Source organism: Crotalus tigris, unplaced genomic scaffold (assembly GCF_016545835.1).
Source record: "Crotalus tigris isolate CLP2741 ecotype Arizona unplaced genomic scaffold, ASM1654583v1 scf7180000017899.1852299, whole genome shotgun sequence".
Classification (NCBI taxonomy): Eukaryota; Metazoa; Chordata; class Lepidosauria; order Squamata; family Viperidae; genus Crotalus; species Crotalus tigris.
In genome coordinates this window covers 1,003,059-1,030,580 of record NW_024096711.1, presented here as the reverse complement: position 1 = coordinate 1,030,580, position 27,522 = coordinate 1,003,059, and the positions used below count along the sequence as shown (strand labels likewise).

At 40.4% G+C, this 27,522-nt stretch overlaps 1 protein-coding gene across 1 annotated transcript; it reads right to left on the bottom strand.

Annotated features, from left to right (window-relative positions):
- Positions 1-628: 628 nt before the first annotated feature.
- On the bottom strand, positions 629-26,579 carry TMEM132A (transmembrane protein 132A). Its single transcript, XM_039344254.1, has 11 exons — positions 25,496-26,579; positions 12,363-12,577; positions 11,228-11,446; positions 8,745-9,145; positions 8,118-8,267; positions 5,703-5,895; positions 5,476-5,619; positions 4,317-4,522; positions 3,802-4,075; positions 3,025-3,216; positions 629-2,595 (listed from the first exon to the last, which is right to left on the bottom strand). The coding sequence occupies exons 1-11, from the start codon at positions 25,563-25,565 to the stop codon at positions 1,411-1,413; spliced, it is 3,249 nt and encodes a 1,082-aa protein (XP_039200188.1). The 5' UTR covers positions 25,566-26,579; the 3' UTR covers positions 629-1,410.
- Between the last annotated feature and the right edge of the window lie 943 nt (positions 26,580-27,522).

Sequence of the window (27,522 nt, the reverse complement as noted above, 5' to 3'; positions counted from 1 at the left end):
AAAGTAGATGAAGTTGAGAAACACTGATATAGAGAGTTCTTTGCTAGGAACTAATTTTATACTACAGATAGTCCTCAAATTTGTACCAGAATTTCTCTTTGCTATGCAAAGTGGTTGTTAAATGAGTCACACTCAATTAGCAAATCTGGCTTTCTCCATTGGGTTTGCTTGTTGGAAGCTTGCTGGGAAATTCACAAGTGATCACATGACCTTGGCATAAAGCAACCATCATAGGTACATGCCAATTGCCAAATGCTCAGATTTTGATCAAGTGAGCCTGGGGATGCTATAAGAGTTGTAAGCGTGTGAGAACCAGTCATAAATCACTTTTTTCAATGCTATTGTAAATTGAAGAGTAGCTAAAAGAATGGTTGTAAATTAAGAATTATCTGTATTTATAGTTTCAAATAGCTTCTCATAAAGAAAGTTTAAGTGAAGTCAAGCTATTCAGAAGATCTCTTGAATTGCAACAGGGATGATACACTGGCCCTAGGCTAGGATCAAGTCCACAAACATTCAAAATTAAAGGAATTGTTAGGTGTTTGGATTTAATCCCTACAGCAGAGATGACTACTTCTCTATTACCAAGGAAACACAAATAAATCAGACTGCACAAAAATGACACACCTTTCATTTTTAGTTATTATTTATTTTACTTTTTTTTTTAACAATGTAAGAATTAAAAATCTTCCATAAATAAAGGACTTGCCTGGCAGCCTCCCAATAGTACGGTATAAAATATGAGCGATTGTACAAAAACTCTTAAGGACACCAGGCACACAACCAGGGTGGAAAAGGCCCAGCCAGTGCTCCCTGGAGCTCTGTCCTTGCCCAGCTTTAGGGGAGGGGTCAGGGGGGAGGGGGGAGGGGCAGAGCCCCAGGCTCAGACCACAGGAAGGACAGAAAGACACTCGTTGTTCATATCATCACAATGGACACACACTGGCAATGAGGGTCAACGTAATATGTGAGATCTTGGATCAGCCCCCTAGATCACCTCCACAGTACATTGCAGCCAGCCTACCTCTCAGCTACTTTCCAGTCTGCAAACTCCTCATCCACACCTACTAAAAGTTTTTTTAGGGGGTAGAGGGAGAAGCAATGAGCACACATGGGCTCTCTTCCCAGGAGGAATGTGCTAGTTCTCCTGAGAGAATAATAGGTGGAGAGAATGCCTCTAACCAGAATGAAAAGGATAACACAGCCAAGGAAGTGGGACTCAAACACAGAGAGCAGCAGAAATATCTCTGGCTCATTTTCTCCTCACAAACTAGTCCAAGGCTGGTGTACTATTGTGGAGAGCCCTTATTTAAAAAGAAGCAGGTAGAGAGTTCAGCTGACTGATCCTAGGAGAGCATCTAAGGGGATGACCATCTTATTGGTTTGCCCATACGAATGGGCTAGGGCAGATCAGGAGCTACCTCGAATCCTTTCCATGTAGCTGCGCAGCTCATCTGGATCATGCAGCCCCATGTCCTCACACACCCAACGAATGTCGTCTTCGCTGGCTACCAGGATGGACTGAACTACTGGTCCAGAAACAGGGGGGCTTGGAGCAGAGATAGATGGTGAAGCAAAGGTCACAAATTCTACACGTTTCCGCCGGCCACCCACATCCCTGCCCTCTTTCTTCCTGGACAAGGTGCTGGTCAGTGCTGGGTTCCCTGATGCAGTCAGGCCCAAATTATTAGCAGAGACCCCTGTTTCTGGCTCTGGTAATGGAGCTGGGGCCTCTGAGGCCAAAGCTTCCAAAGTTCCTTCTGGCCCTGCACAGCAAGAGTACCCCTCGTTGGTACTAGAAGGGCCCCGAGGCTGGTCTTTGCAGTGTTGCTTGCACAGATCCAGCTGCCGACTAAGATCCTCCTGATCAGTGCCTAGCCAGACCCAATTGTGAGGCTGCTGGGCAGAAGAGGCTGGACCTGATCCAGCATCAGGAGGTTCCTTGCGCTGGTAACGAAGGACAAAGACCACACAGTTGACGAGGAAGATAAAGATGGCCAGACAGAAAACTCCCAGGAGGACATACATTCCAATCTCTAGATCTGTCACCCTTGCAGGTGCCTTCACCATCTCATCTTCCTCCACTTCTTCCACTTGTTCAATATCCTCATAGGAGCTAACCCCAGCTCCCTCAAATTTGGTCATCGGCGGCTCTCGTGCTACTGGGCCACGCCTTCTTGAACCTCTGCCATTCTCTGTGATAGCTGCAACGGTCACTGCTTCACCTGACATGGCACCTTCTGTTCGCCGAAAGGGGGCCTTACCATGTAGATGGAGATCTTCTTGCTGTGGGCTCTTAGTGGTCAGGAGGTGCCAGCCAAAGTTCACTTCCAGCCATGCTGTCCCCTGGGAAAGGGGAGCCTTATGTTTCCCCTTGCGGCAAGAGTCTGGGGAATGTAGGCTGAGCTGCAGGAGGGACCCCTGGCCTGGGCCTTCAGCAATGATCACTGGGTAAGCATGTTCCTCTTCCAGCCGCACTGATACTACATCAGGATTCAAGGAAGAAAACAAGACAGATGCATCCCGCCGGCCATAAAGCTCTACTGGAACCAAGGTGTGATCACTGAATACCAACCAGATGCTCAGAACTGCTTCCTGCAGGAAAAAAAAAACTGGGATCTCAAGTTGCCTTAAAATAGTAATGGTGGGTTGGGCAAGTTGACCAACAGAGGCATCATTATCCATATTGGTAGCAGATGTAAATCATGCCACCCAACTCAATGAAGCACCTTCCCTTTTACCAAATTTCTATCCCTCTTCTTTGACTGCTGCACATCACGGCAAGAAAACTCACCATACAGTGATCCCTTGTCATACCACCCAAATAAAACAGATTTTGCAAATCTTGGAGAGGACAAGACACACGGATTCTATATTTGAGGATAATTATAACATGACATTTCTATCAAGTCTAACTTTAGCTTAAGTGATATGAACCCTCAAAATGCAATTTAGTGCTTCTGTGACACAGAAGGATGGAAAGTTAAATTCATAATGTTGTGAATGGCTAGAAAAATTCTTCACCTGTTTCAGGGAATGCAGAGCAGAAAGACCCTGGCACATTGCAGTGAAAACATTTGGATGTCCTGGTTCTGGAAACACTGTCAATGATAGACCTGATACCAGCTGGGCCTGCAGCTCTGAAACTGAGACTTTCTCTTCTGACACCACCAGAGTCTGTTCCCCCAGGATAGAATCGGAAACAGGAGAACGCACCTGAAGAAAAATAGGGAATATATTGTTATTTCATAAGAAGACTTTGCACAGAAGCTGTATTCTTTGCAATGTCTCTTCTCATCCATCTCAACATCAAGTCATGGTTAATTGAATGGTTAATTTGCCAGCCAAGTGACCAAATAGGGAGAGTGAGTTCCCCTCAGTGACTGATAGATAGATGACAGATGATAGATAGATAGATAGATAGATAGATAGATAGATAGATAGATAGATAGATAGATAGATAGATAGATGATAGGCAGGCAGGCAGGCAGGCAGGCAGGCAGGCAGGAGATAGATAGGTAGATAGACAAATAGAGTCAGTAGAGATGCTTACAATGTACAGTATCTTTCATAGATTGCTTGTAAAGCTGTCACATCCCTCTTTCTTCATAACCACACCCACTATATCATCCCACCATTTCCCCAAACCGGAGACAAAAGTAACATCCAACAGCCTGTGCACAGCATCTGGTTCATCCCTTTGAACAACTATCATCATGCTCTAAGCAAGCTTCTCATCTCATTTCATCCCAACTCAGCAAGGAACCCCACAGCCCCCATTTTTTCTCACATGCTCCTTACCTCCACAGAGGTTATTCCTATTTCACGGCCAACCACCACTTTCCCACTTTCCAGTGTTGCTATTCGAGGGTCTTGGATTCTAGCATGCTTCTGCACCAGATGCGAAACATCCAGCAGCCAATCAGAGTTTGGCATATAGGTCAGGTGACGTCCACCCTCTAGAGGGTGAGCCACAAAATGGGTAAGGAAACGGACCCCTGCACGCTGGTATTGGAGCCGACAGCCACGTGCTCTCCTCTCAGCTTCTTCTCCACCCTCTTCTGGTTCTGCTGGACTGTTCAGAGAAGAAAATGCAAGGACTTAGCCCATTTACGAAGCATAAGGCAGTTTTCCTCAATTTAACATCCTCTGGATGAGTTGGGGATCACAGCTCACAATATTCTGTATCAGCATTGGCCTTGGTGGTAGAGAATCTAGAAATTGTACTCTCAAAACATCTACAGGGAGTTAAGTTGAGGAAGGATGCCACACCTTCAACTCATTGTTAGTGACTCTCCTGGAATCATAACACTTACCTCTCAGACACTGGGCCAGACACCCTCCAGCCTCGTATTTGCTCCAAAGAGGTATCAGTTAGCTCAATACGCAAAGGTAGAAGTGGAGCCCAGACAGTAAAGAGTAATGATGCATGCAGACGACGGTGCCAGAAATCCACCCGTACACCCCGTGCCCCTCGGCTCTCTTTTCCTCCTACATAGACAGCATCACATACATCTGATACCTACAGGTGAATTAGAAAATACATTCAGGTCCATAGATGTACATCCAAAGGCCTAAGGAAGTGTTAGAAGAAAGCAAGAATGCCCACACTGATTCCTTAACCCAGTATGGATTTCTCTGTTTTCTTTTCCTCTAGAATAATTCAAGATGGAACCATAATTGGAAATTGTTGTGAGTTCTTATACTCTATCAGTGGGAGATTGAGTCCTTTTGGGTGATATAAAGAAAAAAATTGTAAACTCCACAGAAAATGAGGGAAGCCTCCCATTACCATTGGATATACAAGTATAATTATTTTTCATGAGCTTCAACATTGCTCTGCTTCATTCTATATTTCTCATAGAAATGGTATATGCATGAAAACATGGAGGAAGAACATTTGATGTGGACAAAGACTAAGTTGTAGCCACTGATGGGAGCAGTCTAAAAATATAGCATGAGTTTGCTAGATCAGTAGAATGCCAAGTCTTAAAATGTATGAAGAGAAAGGGTAAATTAAGGGGAAGTGTCATCAAGAAGAAGCCGCATGGATTAAGGAACCAAGATTTCAAAGCATTCCAGGTAATAATGTAGGGTCTGTTTTTTCCACAAACACAGTAGACAATTGGAAATATAAAGGAACACAAATAGGCTATCTGATTTGGAATGGGAATTCCAGCTAAGTTTGTACTTGATTACTAATCTCTCTGTTTGCACAACAAACTAAGTCATAAACTAACTGAATCAGCTGAATTTGCTAACATCCTAAATTACAAATATTAACTATGATTAAAACTAAGTCTAACTTGTTGTGAGGATGCAACCCTAAAAATGTAACTGAAGTGATTAAGCATGGGTTATAACCCTGACTCCGACTCTCATTTGAGACATAATTTGGCAATCAGAGAAGAAGACTGCAGTCTTAATAAGTGTTGCTCCAGAAGAACACCCTTTATGACAGTATTTGTTTCTCACCTGAAGGACTTGCTTATTAGAGGATTCACATCCCATCTGCTGTGTTACTTCCGATACATCTCCTCCTGTTTCAACCACAACCAGCCTCACGGGCACAGACTGGGGGATTCCTGTGAGGAGTGCAGTGTTCACAATTTCCTGCTCCTGGAGAGAGTCAAGGGAATTGTGTAAGGATCCAGTGCTACCAGTTATCCATGAGAAGAAGAACACCAATTTTCAGGCCTTACCTTTACTAATGGAACCAAGGCCCGCACATCTCTCTCTGATACTTGGATCTCCCACACCATCTTGTCCTTCTCAGCCTCAGGATCCTGGCCAGGGTACTCCACTTGCCAGGTAACAGGGCGTGTAGCGGCCAGAGCACCTGTACCATTCTCCACAAGAAAATCCAAATATAGGAACTCTGGAGAATCTGCTACCCTAAATGGAGAGGTTAGAAGTCAACACTCAAGAGATCAGAGAACCCAGGGAAAACTGAGGAGACGACAGAACATCTGGAACAATAATATGTCCACCTCACTTATCTTGATCACCATGGAGCCGAAAGAACTGAATAGCACTCTCTGGTTCAAAAAACTGACCCATTCAGACTTTCAAAAGGTATTTCTCATATTGCTGACTAGAAAAAAATGAAAATTTTATGGCAGCTGAACATCTGCAGCTACATAATGGGCACAATATTCAGTTTAAAGACACAAAAGTACTAGCAATCTTGTCAAATCATCAAGCATGACTACTTAGAAAAGCTATTGAAATGTATAAACTTCCCAATAACTTGAACAAGACAGTTAACAAAGCCTGGTTTCCAGCTTTACATCATACCAAAATAAAACTTCCCTTAATTAACCAACACCATATAAACTTTACAGCAGTCTCATCTGGAATATACGGTAATAAACAGCAGCGTGTTTCAAAGACCAATGAAAAAATGAGTTCCTCTGAAACTTCCTCAAATCGGACATTTTCCTCTGGATAAAAACCCAATCAGAAACTGGCTTTCCAGAATACCAATGACATAGTCCAGTTAGAAATTAGTTCTGGTGCAAACACAAGAGCTCAGTTAGTTTGAGCTACCAAGAAATGTGGTAGTATAAAAGATCACTTTCACCTCTGAAGATGCCAGCCACAGCTGCTGGTGAAACATCAGAATAATTAGCCCCTAGCCTATTACGACAATGACAATAAAGGTTATCTATCTATTAACCCAGAAACTCAACACTATTAAATCAATTTCTGATATCTTTTCTGCTCTGAAGCATGATCGATGCAAAGAAATACAGAGTAGATGCTGTTTGAAATGCTTCCAAGATCTATGCTCAACCAACCATTCTTGTCCTATTTTTCCATAATAGGATTCAAGGATGGTGCCAGAATCACCCAAATGCCTCTAACAAGCATTCCATGTCTTTCCTATTTCCTGCCTCAGGGATGAGCAATCTGTGGCCTAAGGATTGTGTGAGCCTCTCTCCACTTTATGACTCTGAGAGTACTCTGAGACTGCAGGACTAAAATTTGATGGCAAAGCCACAATTTTCAGCAGAACATCTCCTTTTGTAAAAAAATTCCCCCTCCCCAATTCCTACAAAAGACTTAAGGGCTGAACTATTTCAGTTACATCTCTGGGCCTACCTACTCTTCTTTGTTTATCAATCAATAAATGTTAACATAGTATAATGCAGATATTTGGCCAGACTTTTTAGTACTAATTAAAGATGACAATAATGATGATTTTCATAACTGAAGTTGCATTTTTTATCTCAGATGTTAGTTCCCTGTAAAATAGATCTCTGATTTTGCTTTGTTTTGAACCTTACTCTTAGATACTGTTGTTGAGCTCATTCTATTTTGGAAAATGGTACAAGGTGCCAGTGCTACCCTTGGCTCCTGTGTTGAATCTCCCCCTCACTCTGAAGCCTCCCAGGTTGTCTTCACTTTCCAGTTGGAAAAAGCCTAATGAGAGAAGATCCTCCAGAATCTCTTTTCTTGAAATTTGGTGGAAGTATGAGAAGCCAGAGAGGTTATAGACCTCTGAAGAGGCAAGTGTACAATGAAAGAAGGGACAGTCTCTCTCATGATGTATCTCTTTATCACTATCAAGAACATGACATTCTAGGCCTGAGTAGTTCTCTCAAATGCTCAATTCCTTGAGAAGAATTTCTCAAGCAAATTCTCTTTCATTAAATTGAATTGAGAACTGATATTAACAAATACAGAATGGTGCTGGGAGGAAGCATGATTCTAGATTCAATATAATTGGCTGGATTTTGGGAAGAACTATCTTCTCATCCTCCCCCCCCCCCATGATTGTATCTACCCCAGGGGTCTTCAAACCTGGGCCTTTTATGACTTGTAGACTTCAACTCCCAGAATTCCTCAGCCAGCATAAGGGATGCAGTATTCAACTTCCCTTCAAGCAAAAAGTGAATTGTCCTTTTACAAGGAATGGGGTGAGACAGAGTAACTGGAGTCCTAATTCAGTGCTTTCTTCATAGGTATATGTAGATAAGGGCAAGTTTTCCTTTCAAAAGAAAAACACCTAATGCATTATAGTACAATCTGTTCAGAGGTGCTGCCTGATGCCTCATCCCAAGGTGAACCAAGCAGTTCTGTAGAAACAATTATGAGCCTCAAAGGCTACTTACTTCCAGTCCAACCCACTGCCAGAAGAACGACGACAAGTGATCAAAGCCGTGTGGTGTTTGGCACTCTTGAACTTGTCCAGCTTTGCCGTCCAAGCCTCTGGTCTGGTGGGGCGAGCAGCCAGAACCTGTAACCCTTTTTTTACCTTGATTCTGAAAGGAATGACAAGTAAAAAATAAGATATACAGAGAGAGAAGTAAAGACCATCTAGATTCTAGAGTAGACAGCCTCGGTGGTAAAGTTAGGATGAGCAAAGAGAAGTCTTCAAAGGATGAGCATCTTTGGAAGAGATGAAAACCTGGCTAAGAGAACTCAGAGAGTAAATGGGCATCAAGAAATCCACAGGCCGCTGTAAATCTCAGCTCTGCCATGAACTAATCAGGCAACCCACTCTCTCACATCTTCAATCTCACCTACAGGAGTTGGCTAAATAATATAGGAGCTCAGAGTCATTGTATATTTCACAAGTAAGAAATGTGTGCAATGAACTTGAAACAGTTGAAAACAATATGATACTTAATTGTTCACAATTATGATTATTTGTCAAGATTGTGTTCACTGTGACTGAAATGACTTTTGAATTCAAAATTTGTTGCCATTCGGATAAGTGCATGGCAACTGTCACTCACCGGAGAGTCAGCAGATCAGCTGTGAAGTTCTGTTGCAGAATAAGAGTGGCAGTGAAAAGCTGTCCTGGGCGCAGGGCTGTGTCAGGTACTCGGACCATCACATTGTCATCCAACCGCACTTCCTGCCGCCGTGGAGGGCTCATCACTCTGATATCCACAGGGCCCACATAGTGCAGCTGCTCTTTGGGGCTTTCTGTACCCGGATGCGGCCTCTGCTGGGTTTGCACATGGGGACACTCTCTGTGTACTTTCCCGGGTAGAGTGGCCTCCAACCTATAGTACAACTCTGCTCTTAGAGTTGGGGTGACTGAATCCTCTGATCTGCGATGAAGAGTGCCAAGTGGAGGAGAGAACCAGCGAGGGGGAAGTTCTAGTTCCACCACACACATGCCCAGGGGAGCCTAGATAGGAAAAAAGAGAAACTCACATGCTATTGACTCATTGTAAAGCTCACCCTCAAGCTATGCAAAGTTTATACAGTGTAATGGCCTGGTCTATCTTGCCTAATTCCACCTACTGAGGCCAATCTCTCTCTCTCTCTCTCTCTCTCTCTCTCTCTCTCTCTCTCTCTCTCTCTCTCTCTCTCTCTCTCTCTCTCTCTCTCTCTCTCTCTCTCTCTCTCTCTCTCTCTCTCTCTCTCTCTCTCTCTCACACACACACACACACACATACATACACACACACAGCTTTCTCACATTTTCACTAATGACTGCAATAGCTGGATCAAACTTGAAACCTTGTACAGTTGATTCCTTGGTACTCAAGTGCTTTGAAACTCATCAAGTTTGGTATTCAACATGTTTTGATGCAAAAATTTTGTCCCAATACTTATTGTTTGTTTGGTACTCAACGCACAAGCTAGAACTTGTCAGTTTGGCTGCCTTGTGACTCACTACATTATTTCTTATGGAAAAAATTTGTTTGGTACTCATCATGCCCCCCAGAACCAATTAATGATGAGTAAATACATGACATATGTGCTTTACTGCTTAGTTGTGGTCTCTGCCCCAATTATCTACTGATTTCTGAAAGCATTTGTCTTACCACTTTAGTGACAATTCTCTTGTTCTCCTCTCCTCTTTTTCACATTTTGGAGTTCCAACAGTCCTCAACTTACAACCACAATTCAGACCAGAACTTCTATCATTAAGCAATACAATTGTTAAATAAGTTGTGCCTCATTTTATGACCTTTTTTGCTGCAGTTAAATGATTTCAGCATCTCCCACTGACTTTGTTTGTTGGAAGCTCCCTGGGAAGGTTGCAAATGGTGACCATATGACCTCAGGATGCTGCAACAGTCGTAAATATATGCCAGTTGCCAAGAGCCCAAATTTTGATGACATGACCTTCAGGGATGCTGCAACCTCTGCAAGTGCAAAGACTGGTCAATGTCACTTTTTTTCAATGTTGTTGTAATGGTTGTTAAATGAATGGTCAGAAATGAAGGACCAGCTTTAGTGATGCTCAGGACAATGAGATCAGCACATAACAAACAGCAAAGATTCTGCATCAAAAATTGGCACTTGTTATTATATACACCCTAGCATAAATATCCCAGCACTAAGCTTGGAATCAATTTTCTTGCCCAAAGAAAGGCATTTTATGTAAGATGAAAAAAGGAGCAATTACTCCATGCCTTCTCCTTCGTGGCATTTGTGGGTGAGGGGTGGGAGGATTTAGAACAGTGGTTCTCAACCTGTGGGGCAGGACCCCATTTGGGGTTGAACAACCATTTCACGGGGGTCGCCAAACAACGCAGCCCGCCATTTCCCCCCCTTTTCCTTAGCTGTGCTACTCCCTTTTATTCTATTGGCTTTTGAAAGCCAATAGAATAGACTCTCTTGAATAGAGTCTAATTCTATTGGCTTTCAAAAGCCAATAGGAATTGTCCAGGCTGTCTCTGCCCTGCTGAGCCCGTCAAAAGTCCCATTCTGCAAACGGTGCTGCACCAGTTGAGTAGTCCTCGACTTACGACTGGTTGAGTAGTTCTCGACTTACGACCAGTTGGGGGTCGCAGTATTAAAAAGGTTTAGAAGGACAAATATATCTGAGAAAAGAAAGGTATGCTGCAGACCAGTCAGGTGCTTTGAATTCTACTTCTGTTTTAAGTGAGGTTTACAAGAAGAATACTATTATTTAAGATTTAACTACTTGTTAATATTTAATACTTAAATATTGACCTTTTCTGCTCTAGAATCATGGATCCTGGGATTAATTGCATGGCTCTTTACCATGAAGATCATATCAGAGGCTTGTAAAATTAAATTATCACATAGGCGTTTGTCCAGATCTCTTAGAACCTCCAAGCAACTTGCACCTCATAATTTTTCCTTACTTCCACATATTTACTTCCACTGTCTTCAACAGAATGCAGCCAAACAGCCACCGCAGAGCTTTATTTTCCACGGCATCCAAGAGCCATATACTTAATTTCTCCACAATTTGTGAGAGTGTAAACATACTCTCAGGTACTCTACCTACCTGAAGGTGGCAGGCCCGATGCACAGCCTGGGCCTGATGGAAGACATGCAGGCTGACGCAAGGCAGGGGGTGTCGTTTTGACATCCAATCCTGCCCTTGGAGGTGAAAAAGAACACGAGCGTAGGGCTCATAAGGAGATACTGTGCCTTCAATGGATACAGCACGGATGTCCCAGGTAGTAGAGAAACCTGTGAACTGGGAATTATCTGTTGGAAATTCCTGGAGAGAAAAGGAAATCTGAATTCAGAATAGAATCTCATTGAATAAATCCAGGGAAGAATGGAATTCAGCCCTATTCCATTTCTTACACAGGGAATCTTCAGTGTGTTGCCCTTGGGTACTTACTTGGTAACTATCAATGTTTCCTGCCCCGTTTTTTTTTAAACAACATATAAATAGTAAGCTAGCCAGTTACAAAGCCAAGTGGCAGCCTCTAGCATCATTCTACTTCACAAGCATGAGACTGGATCCGATGTGGATGCTATAAGCATTTTTAGAAAAGAAATACAATACAATGGCTGCAAATTTTTGTGTTGTTAAAAGCAACATTTATTTTTAAAAAGATAAAACTAAGCAGAAGAAATTAGCAACAGCCATAGCACTTAGACTTATGTACCACCCCATAGTCCTTTACAGTCCTCTCTGAGCACTTTACAATGTCAGTATATTGCCCCCAACAATCTGGGTCCTCATTTTACTGACTTTGGAAGGATGGAAGGCTGAGTCCATCTTAAGCCCTGTCTGGATCGAACTCCAGATTGTGGGTAGAGTTAGCCTGCAATACTGCATTCTAACCACTGTGCTATGATTGTGACATCAATGGTGTCCATTCCTAACCACAGGGACATCAGAATGTCAAAATATTACATTGTAATATCACATAAGTCCCACCAAATTTACATTTTTGTTGTAAATCATGTTTTAACATTTTCTCCTTTGCCTCCCCTCCCCTCTCCTGTTGGGAGAATCCTGAAAAGAGGGTGTAACAAAACACAAAGTCACCAGTTTGGGCCACATGGTGGACATTTTATGTGAGTTTCCATTGTATGTTTCTAAAGTTCTAAATATGACTCAAGGGTTGTGCTTTCCATTTTATATTGAAGCATATCTCTAAACAATTATAAGGCTAATTTACCTGCTGGGTAGTGAAAGGAAGGTAGGTAGCCTGGATACTGGGTTTTCCTGCAAGTCGACGATGAAGGAAGAGGAATGTCTCTGAGCGAGAGCTGAAGGAAGCATTTCCTGGTGAGTAACGGTCAGTACGCTGAAGACGGAAATATTCTGAGCCATTGAGTACTTTTAATTCAGCTGGCAAATACACCGAGTCAGGAGGATCAGATTCACAATCCGCTGCAAATAGGAGAAATATGCCCATCAACATCAGATATGTAACTCCCTCACTCCATAGACATTTACGTTTGTGACCCCATTCCCACTCCCAATCCTGGAGGGAAAGGCTAAGTAATAGCATGTGTTCAAGCTCATTTTGACAAAGCTAAAAACTCAGACTTATGTTCATGTTAGTAAAGTTGGAAGGGACCTTGGAGGTCATCTAGTCCAACCCCCGCTCGGGCAGGAAACCCTACACCATTTCGGACAAGTGGCTGTCCAGTCTCTTCTTAAAAACTTAAAAACTTGGATCAGAGATAATCAACTAGTCCCCAAAGAAACTATCTCTGGCTCCAATTACTCTAAAGTTGTGCTAAAAAAAAAAAAGAAACAATAATTCATCTGTACAAGTTTGTATCAGTGTTTTTCAGTGCACTCTCAAACAACAAAGTATGGCTTCAAGAATAGCCAGTATCTTGGCTGCAGTAATCTGACAAAGAGATATGGACCACTCTGTTTGTTGCAGTTTAATTAGAGACTGAATTTTTGCAGCCCAAATACTATACCTTTCTGCAAACAACCAACCATGATCTCTCATCATGAAAATCTATCTGTATAGTTGTTATGATTCAACACTGACTCAGTATAACACTCAGTACATTGAAGATGGAAATTCTCTGAGCCATTGAGTATTTTTAATTCAGTTGGTGAATCTGACAAATGACTGATGGCTTCTCCTATTGGTCTAATTCAGTACCATGGAGAGTACCATGTTGTAACTGTATTGCCATCATCGTCATCATCATCGTCATCATCATCATCATCATCATGTTTTGCTATTGATGATCTTTATATTAGAATGTCCATCATATGTTACAGGTTTTAATAGCTTTAGGATTTAAATAAACTAGATAATATTTCATTATATTTAAATAGCAATAGCACTTAAACTTATATACCACTTCATAGTGCTTTACAGCACTCTCAAAATAGTTTAGAGTCTGCATGTTGCCCCGCCAACAATCTGGGTCCTCATTTTACCAACCTCAGAAGGCTGGAAGGCTGAGTCAACCCTGATCTGGTCAGGATTGAACTCCTGGCAGTGGAATGCAGAGCTAGCCTGCAATACTGCATTCTAACCACTGTGCCACCACAGCTCAAAGTTTATTCATGCTTTGGATTCTGCTATCAATGAAAAATAGGTTACAAATTTTCTGAATAAACATACACTTAAATTAATAAGAAAAAATAAAAATGAATGAAATTATTGTTACTACTATTGCGATTTCATATATTTTAAGTTATTCACAAATTTACTTTATTCATTTCCTACATATTATTTCAAGCTTTCAAAGAAGTATATTGAGAGTGATCTAATGTTTACTTTTTGGTGAGTTTTTCTTCTTCCTTTTTACATAGCCCTGTAGTTCTGCAAATATTTTTTTAAAATAAATATTTCATTAAGTTTTTATAGTTATAAATCTTTAGTGCTTAATAAACAAAGTGTTGTCTGGGTTCACATATTTAACATTAATAGTAATACAACTTCCATTTGTACTCTCTACTCCATTTTTCCAGCCATTTATAGAAATTATCCCATGTTTGCAAATATTCTGTATCTTCTTCCCCTTTCATTTTCAATGTAAGTCTAACCATTTCTGCACAATCCAAAATTTTCCTAATTATGTCTTCTTCTGATGGTGTTTCTTCGTTTTTCCAATATTGTGCAAATGCAATTCTTGCTGCTGTTAATACATGTAACATTAAATATATACCTTTTTGTCATAGTTCTCTGTAATTATACCTAGAAGAAATAATTCTGGCTTAAAATCTACATGTTTTTTTAATATTTTCTGAAACCACATGTGTATTTTTGACCAAAAATTTTTTGCTTTAAGGCATGTCCACCAAAAGTGATAGTATGTGCCTGGCTTTTGCCTACATTTCTAACAATTACTAGACATGTTTTTAAACATTTTTGTTAATCTTGCACGTGGTAGATACCATCTATAAAACATTTTATATTGATTTTCTTTATAATTAGCTGCCCTTATTATTTTATACTTTCTTTCCCACAAGTTTTAACATTTTTCTAATTCTACATTGTGTCCAATTTTTTTTGCCCAACTTATCATTGTTTCTTTAACTTGTTCATCTTCCATCTTCAGGTTTAACCCAAAATGTATAGAGTTTCTTAATCAGTTTTTCATCTGATGACAATAGCATCTGGCCAAACACTGTTTGATCTTTATAAAAACCATATGTTTTAGCATCTTTTTTGTATCTCATTTGCATTTGCAAGTGTGGCCATCATGACAGCTCAATACCCTGTTCTTCCAGTTCTTTTTTAGTTTGTAATTTCCCATCAGTATTCAAAATGTCACAAGTTTCTCATAGTTGATTAAATTTGGGTGCACAAACGTTTCCATTGTCGAGATCCATCCTGGTATTTTCATATAAATTTTCATTTTTATCTTTTCCCATGTCAAAAGCAAGGCATTTCTTATATAATGATTTTGAAAGTATTTATGGATTTTTTTTCTTCCAATACCATAGAAAGGCATGCCATCCAAATTGTAGGTGATGTCTTTCTAGGTATAGTAGTCTTTTGTGTCTAAGGGTTATCCACTCTTTAATGCCGCTGCTTGATAGTATAGAACCCAGTCTGGTAGCCCAAATCCTCCATTTTCTTTTGCTTCTTGTAGCAATTTCAGTCTTTTTCTGGCTTTTTTCCCTTGCCAGATGAATTTCAAAATCAATGCATTTAACTCATCAAAAAAAAAAAAATCTCTAATTTTATAGGTATTGTTTGGAACAGGAAAAGTAGTTTTGATAAAATATTCATTTTCACTGTCACTATTCTTCTCAAGATTGATAATTGTAAATTCTTCCATCTTTCCAAATCTGCTTTTATTTGTTTTAATAGTTTAGCATAATTATCTTCTTTTAATGTTGTACACCTTGCCGTTAAGTATATCCCCAGGTATTTAACTTTCTTAACTATCTGGAGATCTGTTTTTTCTGACAATTGATTTTTTTTGTCTATCTGTAAGATTTTTAACTATCACTTTAGTCTTATCTCTATTTATTTTCAATCCTGCTACTTCTCCAAATTTTTCAATCTTTGTCAATAATTTAGGGCTTGTCTCCAAGGTATCCTCTAAAATAAATACCAAATCGTCCACAAATGCCTGCAATTTATATTTTTCATCTTTTATCTCCATACCTTTAATTTCTGGATCCTGTCTAACATTTCTATTCAGCACTTCCAGAGTTAAAATAAAAAATAATAAAGATAGTGGACACCCTTATCTTGTGCCTTTTTTAATATTAAAATTCTCTGTAAAATCTCCATTTACAATTACTTTGGCCATTTGTCTATAGTAAATTGTTTTAATTATATTTATAGTTTTCTCCAAAGTCCATATAGCTTAATTGTTGTACCATAAATTGTTAAGCTGACATTATCAAAAGCTTTCTGTGCATCTAAAAAAATTAATGCCATTTGTTTCCCTGGACACATTTTGTAATATTTCAAAGTATCTAAGATCATTCTTAGATTGTTCTTTATTTGTCCCTTTGGTAAAAATCCATTTTGATCTGGATATATAAATTCAATCAAAAATCTCTTTAGTCTTTCTGCTTGTAGTTCTGCAAACCTTGAAGTTCCCTCAAATGTGACATTAACTCTTAGGAATTGCATTATTTTGATTGACTAATCAAAGGGACTTACCTTCTGAATATTGAAATTGGTAAGCAATAACTATTAAAATTTTATATAAACAGATGTCTTGAATTCAACTGGTCATTTCTCAATTATGTGTGTATTGTTCAGGGAGTAAATCCTAATGAAGAAGCTTAACCTTCTTTGGAGAAAGTATCCTTAGGATTGTATTATAAAGTGAATTACTGTTGTATTCTACAATGCAGCCTAATTGTAATTGCACTAAAACAAGAATCTGTAGCACAATTTTACAATGGACTTCTTTGGAAAATGGCTTGCAGATTACTGTGATCAGTTACTGGAGGCATATTGAATGTACAAAATGATAGCATTACACATACAGTTTTTTTAAACAAAAAACATTCAGATATCAACAATTAGGAATTTAAGGTAGCTGACATGGAGACTTCCCTTCATTTGATTTCAAAAATGACAATCCTGCAAGGTATGCTATGCAGAGAGAGGATGACTGGCTCAAAGTCACCCAGTAACTTTACATGGCTAAGATTAGAATGCAACCTGGGTCTCACCAATCCTTGCCCAATATTAGCTCTTAGATCATACTAGCTCTTAGGTGTCCCATACATGTTCCACTTATAAGTGAAAATAGGCTATAAAACATCCTTCCTATGTTCTTGTGACATTCTGATTGAATTGAGGCCAGATTAAGTCACACTTAAATCAGGCCTACTGAACTAAATGAAATTTAGGTCAATGGGCTAATTTAAGTCCAGCTGATTTTAATGAGTTCCATCTAAGCATGGCCAAGAGACTGCCTTTGAATTGTGCTATTAGCTATTTTAAATCCTTGGTTCTTTTATAATGCTATGCTATTTTGTCAAAAGTTGCCTGTGGGGAAGTTGAAATGTTTTCAGGATGAAGGATTTTAAAAGATTAAGCAACCCAATAGTACAAAAAAAAAATCAAATCCTGCTGTAGTTATTTGCACTACCTAGGGCCAACAAATCTGCCTTTATGATTCACAGAAAGGCACAGTATAAACATCCTGTCTCTATTTCAGGTGTTTGCATTTTGCTTTTCCCACTTCCTATTAGAAATTCAATTCTCATCCTGCTCAGAATTCTCTGGACACCCATAGCTTGATAAAAAGTAAATGCAAGCAACATCTGATGAGGGAAGGGGATGAAAGCCGAATAAATGAGCAACATCAAGGCTGTGTATTTCCAAACTATCCTTTTCACTCTTTTAGAAGCTGTTTTGTAAGAAACAGATGTGAACCTGTTGGGAGGTGAGAAAGAAACCTTTGAAACAGCCAGGACTCAAACATACCTAGTAGCCAGAGCTGGACTACAGCCAACTAAAGCTGTAGTACAGGGGGCTGGGAAAACATAGATGAAGAATAACTGCATTGTAACGTTATTTTTGGTAATTATGGAACCCAGTATACTTTTGAGGGGAAGTGGGAATGTCTGAAGAGTATGGTAAGGAAAGAGGCTCTATTATAGAAATTTTATTTTATTTCTTGAATAATAAAAACTATTATGGCAATTTAGACTTCGAAAGGGCAAGTGATTTTGACCTCCATAATTGATTTAATCTTCTAGTTCATCCCCCATACAGGATAACTGAAGAGGTCTGTCTACAATCCCTTCAAGTCTTAAGATGTGGTTGAGAAGTCTTATAAACGGACATCTAGTTAGGAAAGATTATATAAACCTCTCACATGGATCTTCCAGAATATGGGCACAGCGAGGGGGAGGACAATTGTGTCAATATGGTAGTCCTGTCCCTCTTCATATGTGTGTAATGCATAAGATAAAAAAGGATGTTAAAAAGGAATGGGACTTCAGTTGCCTGCCATTTTAACTGTCCTTTAGACAACCCTGGATACAGCAACAATTATACCTTGAGATTTAGAGATAGGGGTACCTGTTATCCATGAAAATTCAATATGACATGCGAAGAGACTAACAGAGTAACAAAATTGAAAGGAACTAATCCAACCACCTGTTCAAGCAAAAGTCCCTGTACCATTTCAGACAAATGGCTGTCCAATTTCTTCTTTAAAATCTCCAGTGATGGAGCACCCACAACTTCTGAAGGCAAGCTGTTTCACTGGTTGACTGTCCTCACTGTCAGGAAATTTCTCCTTAGTTCTAGGTTGCTTCTCTCTTTGATAAGTTTCCATCCATTGCTTCTTATCCTGTCTTCAGTTGCTTTGGAGAATAGGTTGACTCCCTCTACTTTGTGACCATCCCTTAGATATTGAAAGACTGCTGTCATGTCATCCCTAGTCTTTCTCTCTATTAGACTAGACACGTCCAGTTCCTGCAACCATTCTTCATATCTTTTAGCCTCCAATCCCTTAATTATTTTTGCTGCTCTTCTCCACACTCTTTCTATTCCAAGTGTGGTCTTACCAAGGCATAATAAAGTGGTACTTATACTTCATGTGATCTAAATTCTATCCCTCTGTTAATACAGCCCAGGACTGCATTGGCTTTTTTGTGGCACATTGCTGGCTCATATCTAAGTGGTTATTCACTAGGACTCCTAGATCCCTCTCACAGAGCAGAGCACTCTGGCACAACAACTGGTTTACAGAAGTGAAAGACCAATTTCAATGATGCTCTTCACACCTTCAAACCTCTCTCCATCTCTAGTAATTTCCTGATATCTTGAGATAGTTTTCCATGGAAATGATAGCATCTGTCACCCCTTATTTTGTAATCCACAGAATTCCCCAAAATTGTCATGTTGAATTTTGATAGCAAGTAGAGGTATGATCTCTCACATTGTTCCAAACAAAATGACTATAAATAAAGGTTTAAGCTTATGTTTAGGTTTAATGCAGCAAGAACAGCTTACATCCAAAGCTTAACTCTTGAAAAAAAAGGAATTACCAAATAAATGTTGTTATACCCACTTTGGTGATGGTCTTATGCTGTTATTCTGACAATCTCAAAAGACTACCAATTATCTTTGGCTCATCAATAAGTGCTGTTAGATTGATGGACATGGGGAAAGGTCTCCTAAATGTCCTTTTTAAAAACAAAACAAAGCAAAATTCTGAAGACACAATTATACCTGTTTAATTTTTTAAATGTTGATACATTTTTATTTTGTTTTTTCATTTTTTTAATTGGAACTCTTAGCTGTTAATTAATTTCAATTATTCATCCACATTCTCTGCCCTCAATAGATCCTTTATAGTCATCTAAATTGCTTTGAGAAGACAAGGTATCCAGAAAGATGGGTTAAAATATTTTATACAAATAGTAAATTGACCTTGGCCCACCACTAAATAACTGATGGTAAAGACAAAAATAAAAGAAAACCACTGTAATGCTCAGTTTGTGTGATCTTGAACAATGATTTTACTTTGTAGGCTGCATAATCAAAATCAAATGAGTAAAAAAAATAATAAGTGCCAGTCAAAATATGGTTGATCAAGTTAATTTGTAATTTATCCAACAGTTACCTAGCTATTTCTACTTAAAACTCCCTTTATTTCAGCAGACAAACCTCAGTTTCACAACTCACTTGATGATTACAATGAATTTACCAAATGATCCTTCCAATGTTTGTAGTTCAAAATTGCTAGTCCTGGCTTTCTTATCTATCCGCTCGGTAATGTACTTTATCCAGTTTTCCTCATTTTATGATCACATCTCAGTTTCACTTAGGTTTTCTGTTCAAAGCAGCCATTTTATTTTTTTCTGGATGCGCAGTGGAGTAATAAGGAGTTTCTTGGAGGGTTTCTACTCCCCCTTCCCCCAATAATTTGAAACAGTAATATTCAACTAGACTTGGGTTTTGAGTTTTGGCATGTTTCCAGATTCCAACAATGTTGAAACTGATAAGGGTGTTGTTTTAATTAACGGAAATCTAATGAAGTGCTCTATGAATTACCTGTCTGGCAAAAGGTAGCATTTTCCTAGCAGTGAAGCAGCCACATGTGGAGAATATGTATATATGAGATAGATGGCCTAATGGAAAAACATTGGCATAATGTGAACTACATATTTTACACCAGTGATTTAGAATCTTTCCACTGTTGATTTCCTGAGTTTTTCTTCTTTTTCAGATATAATAACATATCCAGCTTTAGTAGCTGAAACCAAAACTAGGCATACCATATCTAAGATGCAAACATCCTAAAGGATACCTAGATGGCAGGAAAGATTTACAGAAAATTCTTAAGGTCTCTCACCATCTAGTGCAGGGTTTTCTAAACTGTGAGGTGAATCTCCCCTAGGGAGGTGAAGACAAAATCCAGGAAATGTATGAAGAATCTTTTAGTTTATTACAATAAATCCACTGTTTTCAAAGTTTCCTTGTATTGTCTTCTTTGTCCATTTTATTTTGGTGTCTGGATTTTTAAGGGAGTGTCATGGCAAAAAGTTTAGGAATCCCTGATCTAGTGTATCTGGAATTTTGAAACTCAGATATAACCAAATAAAATCTTCTGGATCCTATGAATAGAATGGAATGGAATGGAATAGAATGGAATAGAATAGAATAGAACAGAACAGAATAGAGGAAGGGACTTTGGAGTCTTCTAGTCCAGCCCCCTGCTTAAGCAGGAGAACATATACCATTTCAGATAAATGATTGTCTAGTCTCTTCTTATGAAGCACCTACAACTTCTGAAGGCAAGCTGTTCCACTGACTAATTGTCCTCACTGTTAGGAAGTTTCTCCTTAATTCCAGGTTGCTTCTCTCTTTGATTAGTTTCGATCCATTGTTTCTTGACCTGCCAACCATTGTTTCTTGTCCTGTTCATGGTCACTTCTCTCTAGTTCAAGTCTTCCTGGGCTGCTGCCTGGGCAGGGGATAGTTACAAAGTGATTAATATTTGCAGAACACCGTGTTGATCTCCACCCCAAAGTCCCAAAGCATGCTGGTAATTTTGGGAGTTGAAATCTAATGCTTCTAATAAAGCATTAGGCTGGGAAAGACTTTGGATAAATTCTAATAGGTAGTGTGTGGTGTACTTGACATATTTAATTACAATTTGGCCATAGATTCTGTGAGAGTAACTATCTTTGCTGCATTATCTTCTCTTTAGCTACCTGCAACCTGCTGGGTTTCCAGGGCTTTTGTAGAGTGGTGCAGCTATTATCACTAAGGGATAATCCTTCTCTTGAAAAAAGTGATAGAAACAATCTCTTTCCTCTGGAGATAATCATTTACTCCAATTCTCTGTCCACAAATATACTGGAGAATTTCAGAAGACAATTGGTATTCAACTCTAGTCCAAAGGTCGCATTCTAGGAAGCCAAATTGCTCTACCAAAATTGTACTTTTTTATCACTGATACTTCTTTCCTTCTCCAAAAATACACAAGATTTTTCTGATTCATTCCCCAAATACAACTGTAAATTGGGGTCATCTGAAAGGTAATTCTCTGCCTAAAAGAATAGATTTGCACCTGACTTTCCTTAATTCAAATCCAGCATCCCACTTGGTCCTCCACTGTAAGAATGAAAATACAACATCCTTCAAAGTCATATTGCAACATTAACTGCAGGCATGAGCAATGTATTTAGCAGAGTCCAGGGCCTGGGAATTGAAGTGGGCAAAACAAAGAAAGACACACTGCTTCACTGAATTACATCCTCTTCCAAATTCTCCTTTCAACAATTAATCAGCAGAATTGCAGAAGCTGTGAGTGCTCCATCACTGGAGGTTTTTAAGAAGAGATTGAACATCCATTTGTCTGAGAATAGTGTAGGGCCTTCTGCTTGAACAGGAGGTTGGATTGGAAAATCTCCAAAGTCTCTTCCAACTCCATTATTCTGTTATTCTATGTGTGTTAATAAAAGATTTATAAAACTAAATGGCCTACAAAATAAATGTGGTATTATTACATACCCCATCATATCAAATCTGCTACCTTTTTGAATGCCACTTCTTGGATTAAAGTATCAAACAATGCATAAACATTACAGTTGTGTCCATGGACATGAACAATTAAAAGGAGTTTCTATATAACCAGGAAAAACCCATCCTTATTATTAAGAATCGGGCAAGTTCTAATATGTGAAAGATGCATGCTAAACTTCAGGTGTGGTACAAATCCATGTGCAAAGTTGGATACCAGTGTTAAAAATCAGTTGAAAAGCCAACCTGAGAATAATAGTCTTCTTTCAAGGAACTGAATATTAGCTTGATTAAAAAGTCATTAAGGCTGAGATTATCATTGGTGACTGCTGTAGTCTTGATATCTATGCATTAGCTTTGAATCAGATATTGTATATGTCTTAATACCAGAGACTGGGCAACATGAGAAGTTGATGCTTGTGGGAATCCCTAGACATTTGGCTAATCCATGGTAGAGACGAAGTGCCAGACTACCAAATTCTCGCTCATCTGAGGTTTTTCTGTTCCTGAATGAAAGCTGACAATCCCTGTCCTCCAGTATCCAGCTACTATAAATGCAACATCTTAGCTCAAAAAATAGGAAGAATCCTCCCCCAGTTTTGAAAGACAAGATACATCCAAATATATTTATGTGGGGGTTTTCCCCCTGAAAACTAGAAACATTAGACTAACTCCTAAACAGCTTTTTCAGCTTTCTAAACTGTTGCAGGAGATGTATTCACTAAAATTGTGTGGCTATGAATATAAATTACATCACTACATTTTTGACCACAGACAACCATGAGTTAAAACGGCTATCTATATGGTCCTATCCTCAATTTATGCCAGATGAGCAAGGATAAAAAAGGATCCAGATTTCACTGTATTACATTGAGGTTAGTGGCCAGAGGCACAATGGGAAAGTGCTCAGTCCAACAATGAATTTCTCTCACACACATGTACACACAAAAATCTGTATCAATGGTTATAATGCAACCTCCATAAAACAACCTCTTTTGCTATCTCCACCTGCTCCTCTGTCTGATGTGAGGGCAGAGCAGAAAACAAATACCCCCCCTCTGATCTAGAGAACAATCAGTCCATTAAAAGATGCTGAACCCCATGGGCGCCCTTTATCAAAGCTACCCCAGGTTGTGTGTTACAGGATTTCCTTCTGAAGAAGCAGCAGATGGTTGAGAGATACCATGACATCACCCTCTGCCCTGTTAGGTTCCAGAAAGGGGTATGACAGGGAAGGACCAAGGGACACTTTACCAATCTGGTTTCCTCTTCCCCTGAGCTGTGACCTCTGACACCTCTCCTCCCTTCTATGCAAATGACTGTTTCTTCATCTATTTTCCCCTCATCAACTTGACATGGTGATCCAGCCACAGGCTTCCACTTCAGGTTAAGAATGAAGTATCTCCTTTGCAACAGATTTTAGGTCCATCTCCCACAGAATGCCTGCTTTCTCTCCCCCTCCGTTGGCCATAAGAAAAACCTTTCATATGCCATCTTGCATAACATAATTTCCTTTGGTGAAATGACTCTCCATTTCACAATCACAGCAAAATCAGGTATTACTGGCAAATATATCCCTCTCTCCCCAAATTGAATACACCCTCTTCAAGGTTTCAGGCAATAATAAACTTTCCTGCTTATCTTATAAGCTGGCCTTTAAGAAGAGAACCAGGAGGATTGATTCAGTACTATAAAATGGACCCAATAGCTCTTAGCCCCAAAATGTTTTTAATTCAAACCAGTATAGGATATAATCTATGGTTTGGAACAACGATCTCACACGGGCCACCTTTGTGCAAAATGATGCTGAAAATATTATTGGGAAGCATTCCCATATATTTCATTCTCCAATATTATTGAGGCAACTATATTCGGATGTAATCCTGATCATTGGTTTTGGGATCCAGGTTGGCTATGTACCTTTTGTTTATATGACTTCAGAGAGGGCTCAGAAATCAATTAAGACTGTAGTGAGAACCCAGGAATATAGCTTGTTGTCTCTAGGCTCTTGTAAAAATTTATACTACAAGAGAAACAAATAAAGGGTAGGAAATACATAAGCTTTTCTGAGCCTCTTTATCTCCCCCATGTGTGAACTTCAATGCTAAATGGTCATTCTAGCCAGGAAAGATTAATATTGTAGTCCAGCACCTCTGGAGGGTATTTGGCAGGGAAGGGTGCTCTACCCAAATCTAGGGTCTTGTCTTAATTCTTAAAACACTCCTGAGCACAGTTGCCTGAGAAATTGCTTAAAGTGCCATGTCGTTGGTAACTACATGAGCACTTATCCTCACTAGCTGTAAATATAAATAAGGAGGATTTGAATTTTTTTTTTCCTGGATTGCTTTGAACGAGAAGAATGCATGGAGTGAAGTCAGAGAGCAAGCAACTAGGTCAATGATAATCATATTTGGAGAGCTTTTCTAACCATCTTTCATGAGCTTTTCAGCCAGCTGGAGAGTCCGACGGAGTATTTTCGGGGAGCAGAAAGGCACAGCTGTATTTGCTTTTCTAGGGAATTTTATTTCCCGAGGGAAGCAGCGTCCGTTTCCCTTCTTCGAGACTGGGAGGAGGGAGGAGGGAGTCTCTCCACGGGGATTGACCCTGCCCTGCTGAAAGGGGGGTGGGGGGGGGAGGCGTGGACTACGGAAGCTAATTGAATCATAGAGATCCCAAACGTCTCCTTTGCCTTTCAAGGTAAATTTAACCCCGTCTTGCAGGTGAGGGAATTGTATCTCCAAGCTCTCAACAGCGCTCTCGGGAAAACCCGCGACGGCAGGTAAAGAAGGTGGCGGGAACTTGCCTGGGGAAAAGAATTAAAAATCCCGCAGCATCGGGGGATGTACAGGTTGCGGGGGGGGGGGAGGTCCAACCTGAAAAAAACACCGCGGGGAAACCTCTGGGCTTTGGCAAACCGCCGGAGGGCCCCTTCTTTATGATCCGTGCCCAGGAGTCCGAGAGGGGGAGCCCACGGCGGAGAGCCCCAGCTGCTCAGTCTACATTCACACACACACACCGCCGCCGCGCAAATGGGTTCAGTGTTTCCATGGTGATCACCTGGGAACGCGGGATAGTTTTCGGGAGCCGAAGCCAAGGGATTCCCTTACCCAACAAGTCTCAGAGGTGGCCGAGATCCGAAGATCCAAATTGGCTGATTCCCGTCGGAACAAGAGACTCCCCCTTTACACACACACACACACACACACACACACACACACACACACACACACACACACACACACACACACACACACACACACTTCTTCTGCCGGAACCCGAACTCAAGAAACCTTCCCGAGGAAGGATCGGCCCCCTTAAGGTTAGGAAGTTTTCCACCGCCGTCAGCCAGACTAACAACCGGGACTCACCTCTGGGAGCGCGCAGGAAAAGAATCGCGAAGACCAGCCGGAGCCCGGGGGTGGCGCGGCTGGAGCCCATTCTGTCGGACCCGACCCGCCTCTCTCCCTCCGCTCAGATGCCCACTCGCGCTGCTGCCGGACGCAGGTCCATCCCCGCCGGACCTGGCTGTCCGGCGCGGTTGCAGAACTCGGCTTCGGGTAAGCGCCGGTCGGTGCGCGTCCTCCCCTCGCTGCCCCGGTCGCTCAACGCAGTCCGTCCCGATAGTTGCTGAAGCTGTAGATGTTGCTGCTGCCGCAGCCAGGCTACTCAGACAATAGAGATAGGCGAGCGGAGGAGGGGAGCGGAGCCTCCGCTCCTGCCCGGATGCCTGCTGGGTCCTAGAACGCCTCTGTTGACAGCCGAGGAGACTCAGCCGTCCCGTTTGCCGCGCCTCCCCGGGACGAGGCCAGCGGCTTGGGCAGAAATGGATTGCGATCGGAGCCAGGCGGGATCGCGGCGACGGTGGCAGAAAAGGAGAGAGAAAGTAAAGAGAAGAGCCGCGTCTATGGGGGAAAAAAATATCACTTGTGATTAAAAAAAAAAAGACCAACAGATGTCTGGATACTCTCATGTTCTAAGCAGGAGCTTGCAAGAACTGAAAGAGGACTTTACTGACAGACAGTTCTAACGAAATGATGCCCGTCTGTCACAAAGAATCAGAAGCGACTGAATGGCTGAAGAACAATAACAACAATGGACCCCAAGCTGTCCTTTGCAAAGCCGCTCTTTTCCTAAATCAAGAAAGATCATCAGCAACTGGGATGTTCCCGTTGCAGTGAAATTTGGAAATTCCTCCCTCCTTTCTCAAGGTGAAGAAGTCGTTTAGATGTGTTGAGACTGCTGCTCTTGTAATTCTTACTAATATGGATTATGTATCATGAACCTCACTATGTCTGGAGGGCATTAAGTTGGATAAGACTGGTCTTTAGCGTCCTAGCAATACATAATAATAATTCACTGGTTTGGCACAATACACTACATAATAATGTATGTTAATCTGGTTTTGATGTAGCTTGTAGGAAGTTTCCTCCTATGATTTCCTTCCTTGAATGCACTGTGCATTTACATTGCTGGGTTGCTGTTTTTACAAAATAGTCATTAAAAGAAATTGCATATTTAACGTAGTGGCAATGTTTCAATTATTGTCCTAAATTATGGTTTGTTAAACCAAAGACAATAGACTGGCTTCATGATAAACATGTTAAATCAAAACAGATCTGGGGAGATTAAAATGGCCCACTAAAACATCATACCATGAAAGTCAGGAAATTCTTCAATTCAATAACCTGAGTGTTTCAACTCACTCTTTAATTCTAGGAGTTGGCAGATGGGGGGAAGCTGCTCATTCACTTCACTTAACGATAGATGGGATCCCTTTCAGTTGGTTCAACTGAGAGTTGATACAATTAAGGTGAGTTGGGAAGTCCCTTGTTCAGCTCCATTACCTCAATCATATACTCTCATTGTCTGCTGACAATAAGGATGAACTAACTTCAGTACTTGAATGAGAGGCCACTAGGAAATATCACGACCCAGACTCAGAAATCAGTAAAACATCTATGGGGAAAATCAGTCCTTTGATGAATGAAATCAGTTAAATCAAGTTGATATATACAGATATAAGGCCATCGCCTCATTAGAACAATCCCATAGATTTGCAATGAGAACTTTTTTATTTTATGTCTGGAATCCCCAAACTGACCTGTGTTCTTGATTTATGGAGATATTTTCCTCCCTGTTTTAATGTTTTACTGCTTTATTCCTCCCTTTTGGTTTCTGAAGGGAAATGGGCACAGGAAGTGACTAACAGCCCATTACTTATAGTAACTTGATATCCTCTACCTACGAACATGTATTGCTTAAGCATTAGTCTCTCTTGCCTTTCTGAAATGTACAAATAGGAGTGCATCCTTTGTTCAATATTCTTCGAAGAGAGTTCCACCAGCATGTGCTGTCTAATAAACACTGTAGTAAGCCTTGATTATTGGCTTTAGGT

Coding starts and splice junctions, on each gene's coding strand:
- TMEM132A (XM_039344254.1), bottom strand. CDS start 25,565: ATGGGCTCCAGCCGCGCCACCCCCGGGCTCCGGCTGGTCTTCGCGATT. Junction 11,447..12,362: donor TTCCTTTCACTACCCAGCAG/GTAAATTAGCCT, acceptor TTTTCTCTCCAG/GAATTTCCAACAGATAATTC. Junction 4,523..5,475: donor CTAATAAGCAAGTCCTTCAG/GTGAGAAACAAA, acceptor ATTCACCTGTAG/GTATCAGATGTATGTGATGC.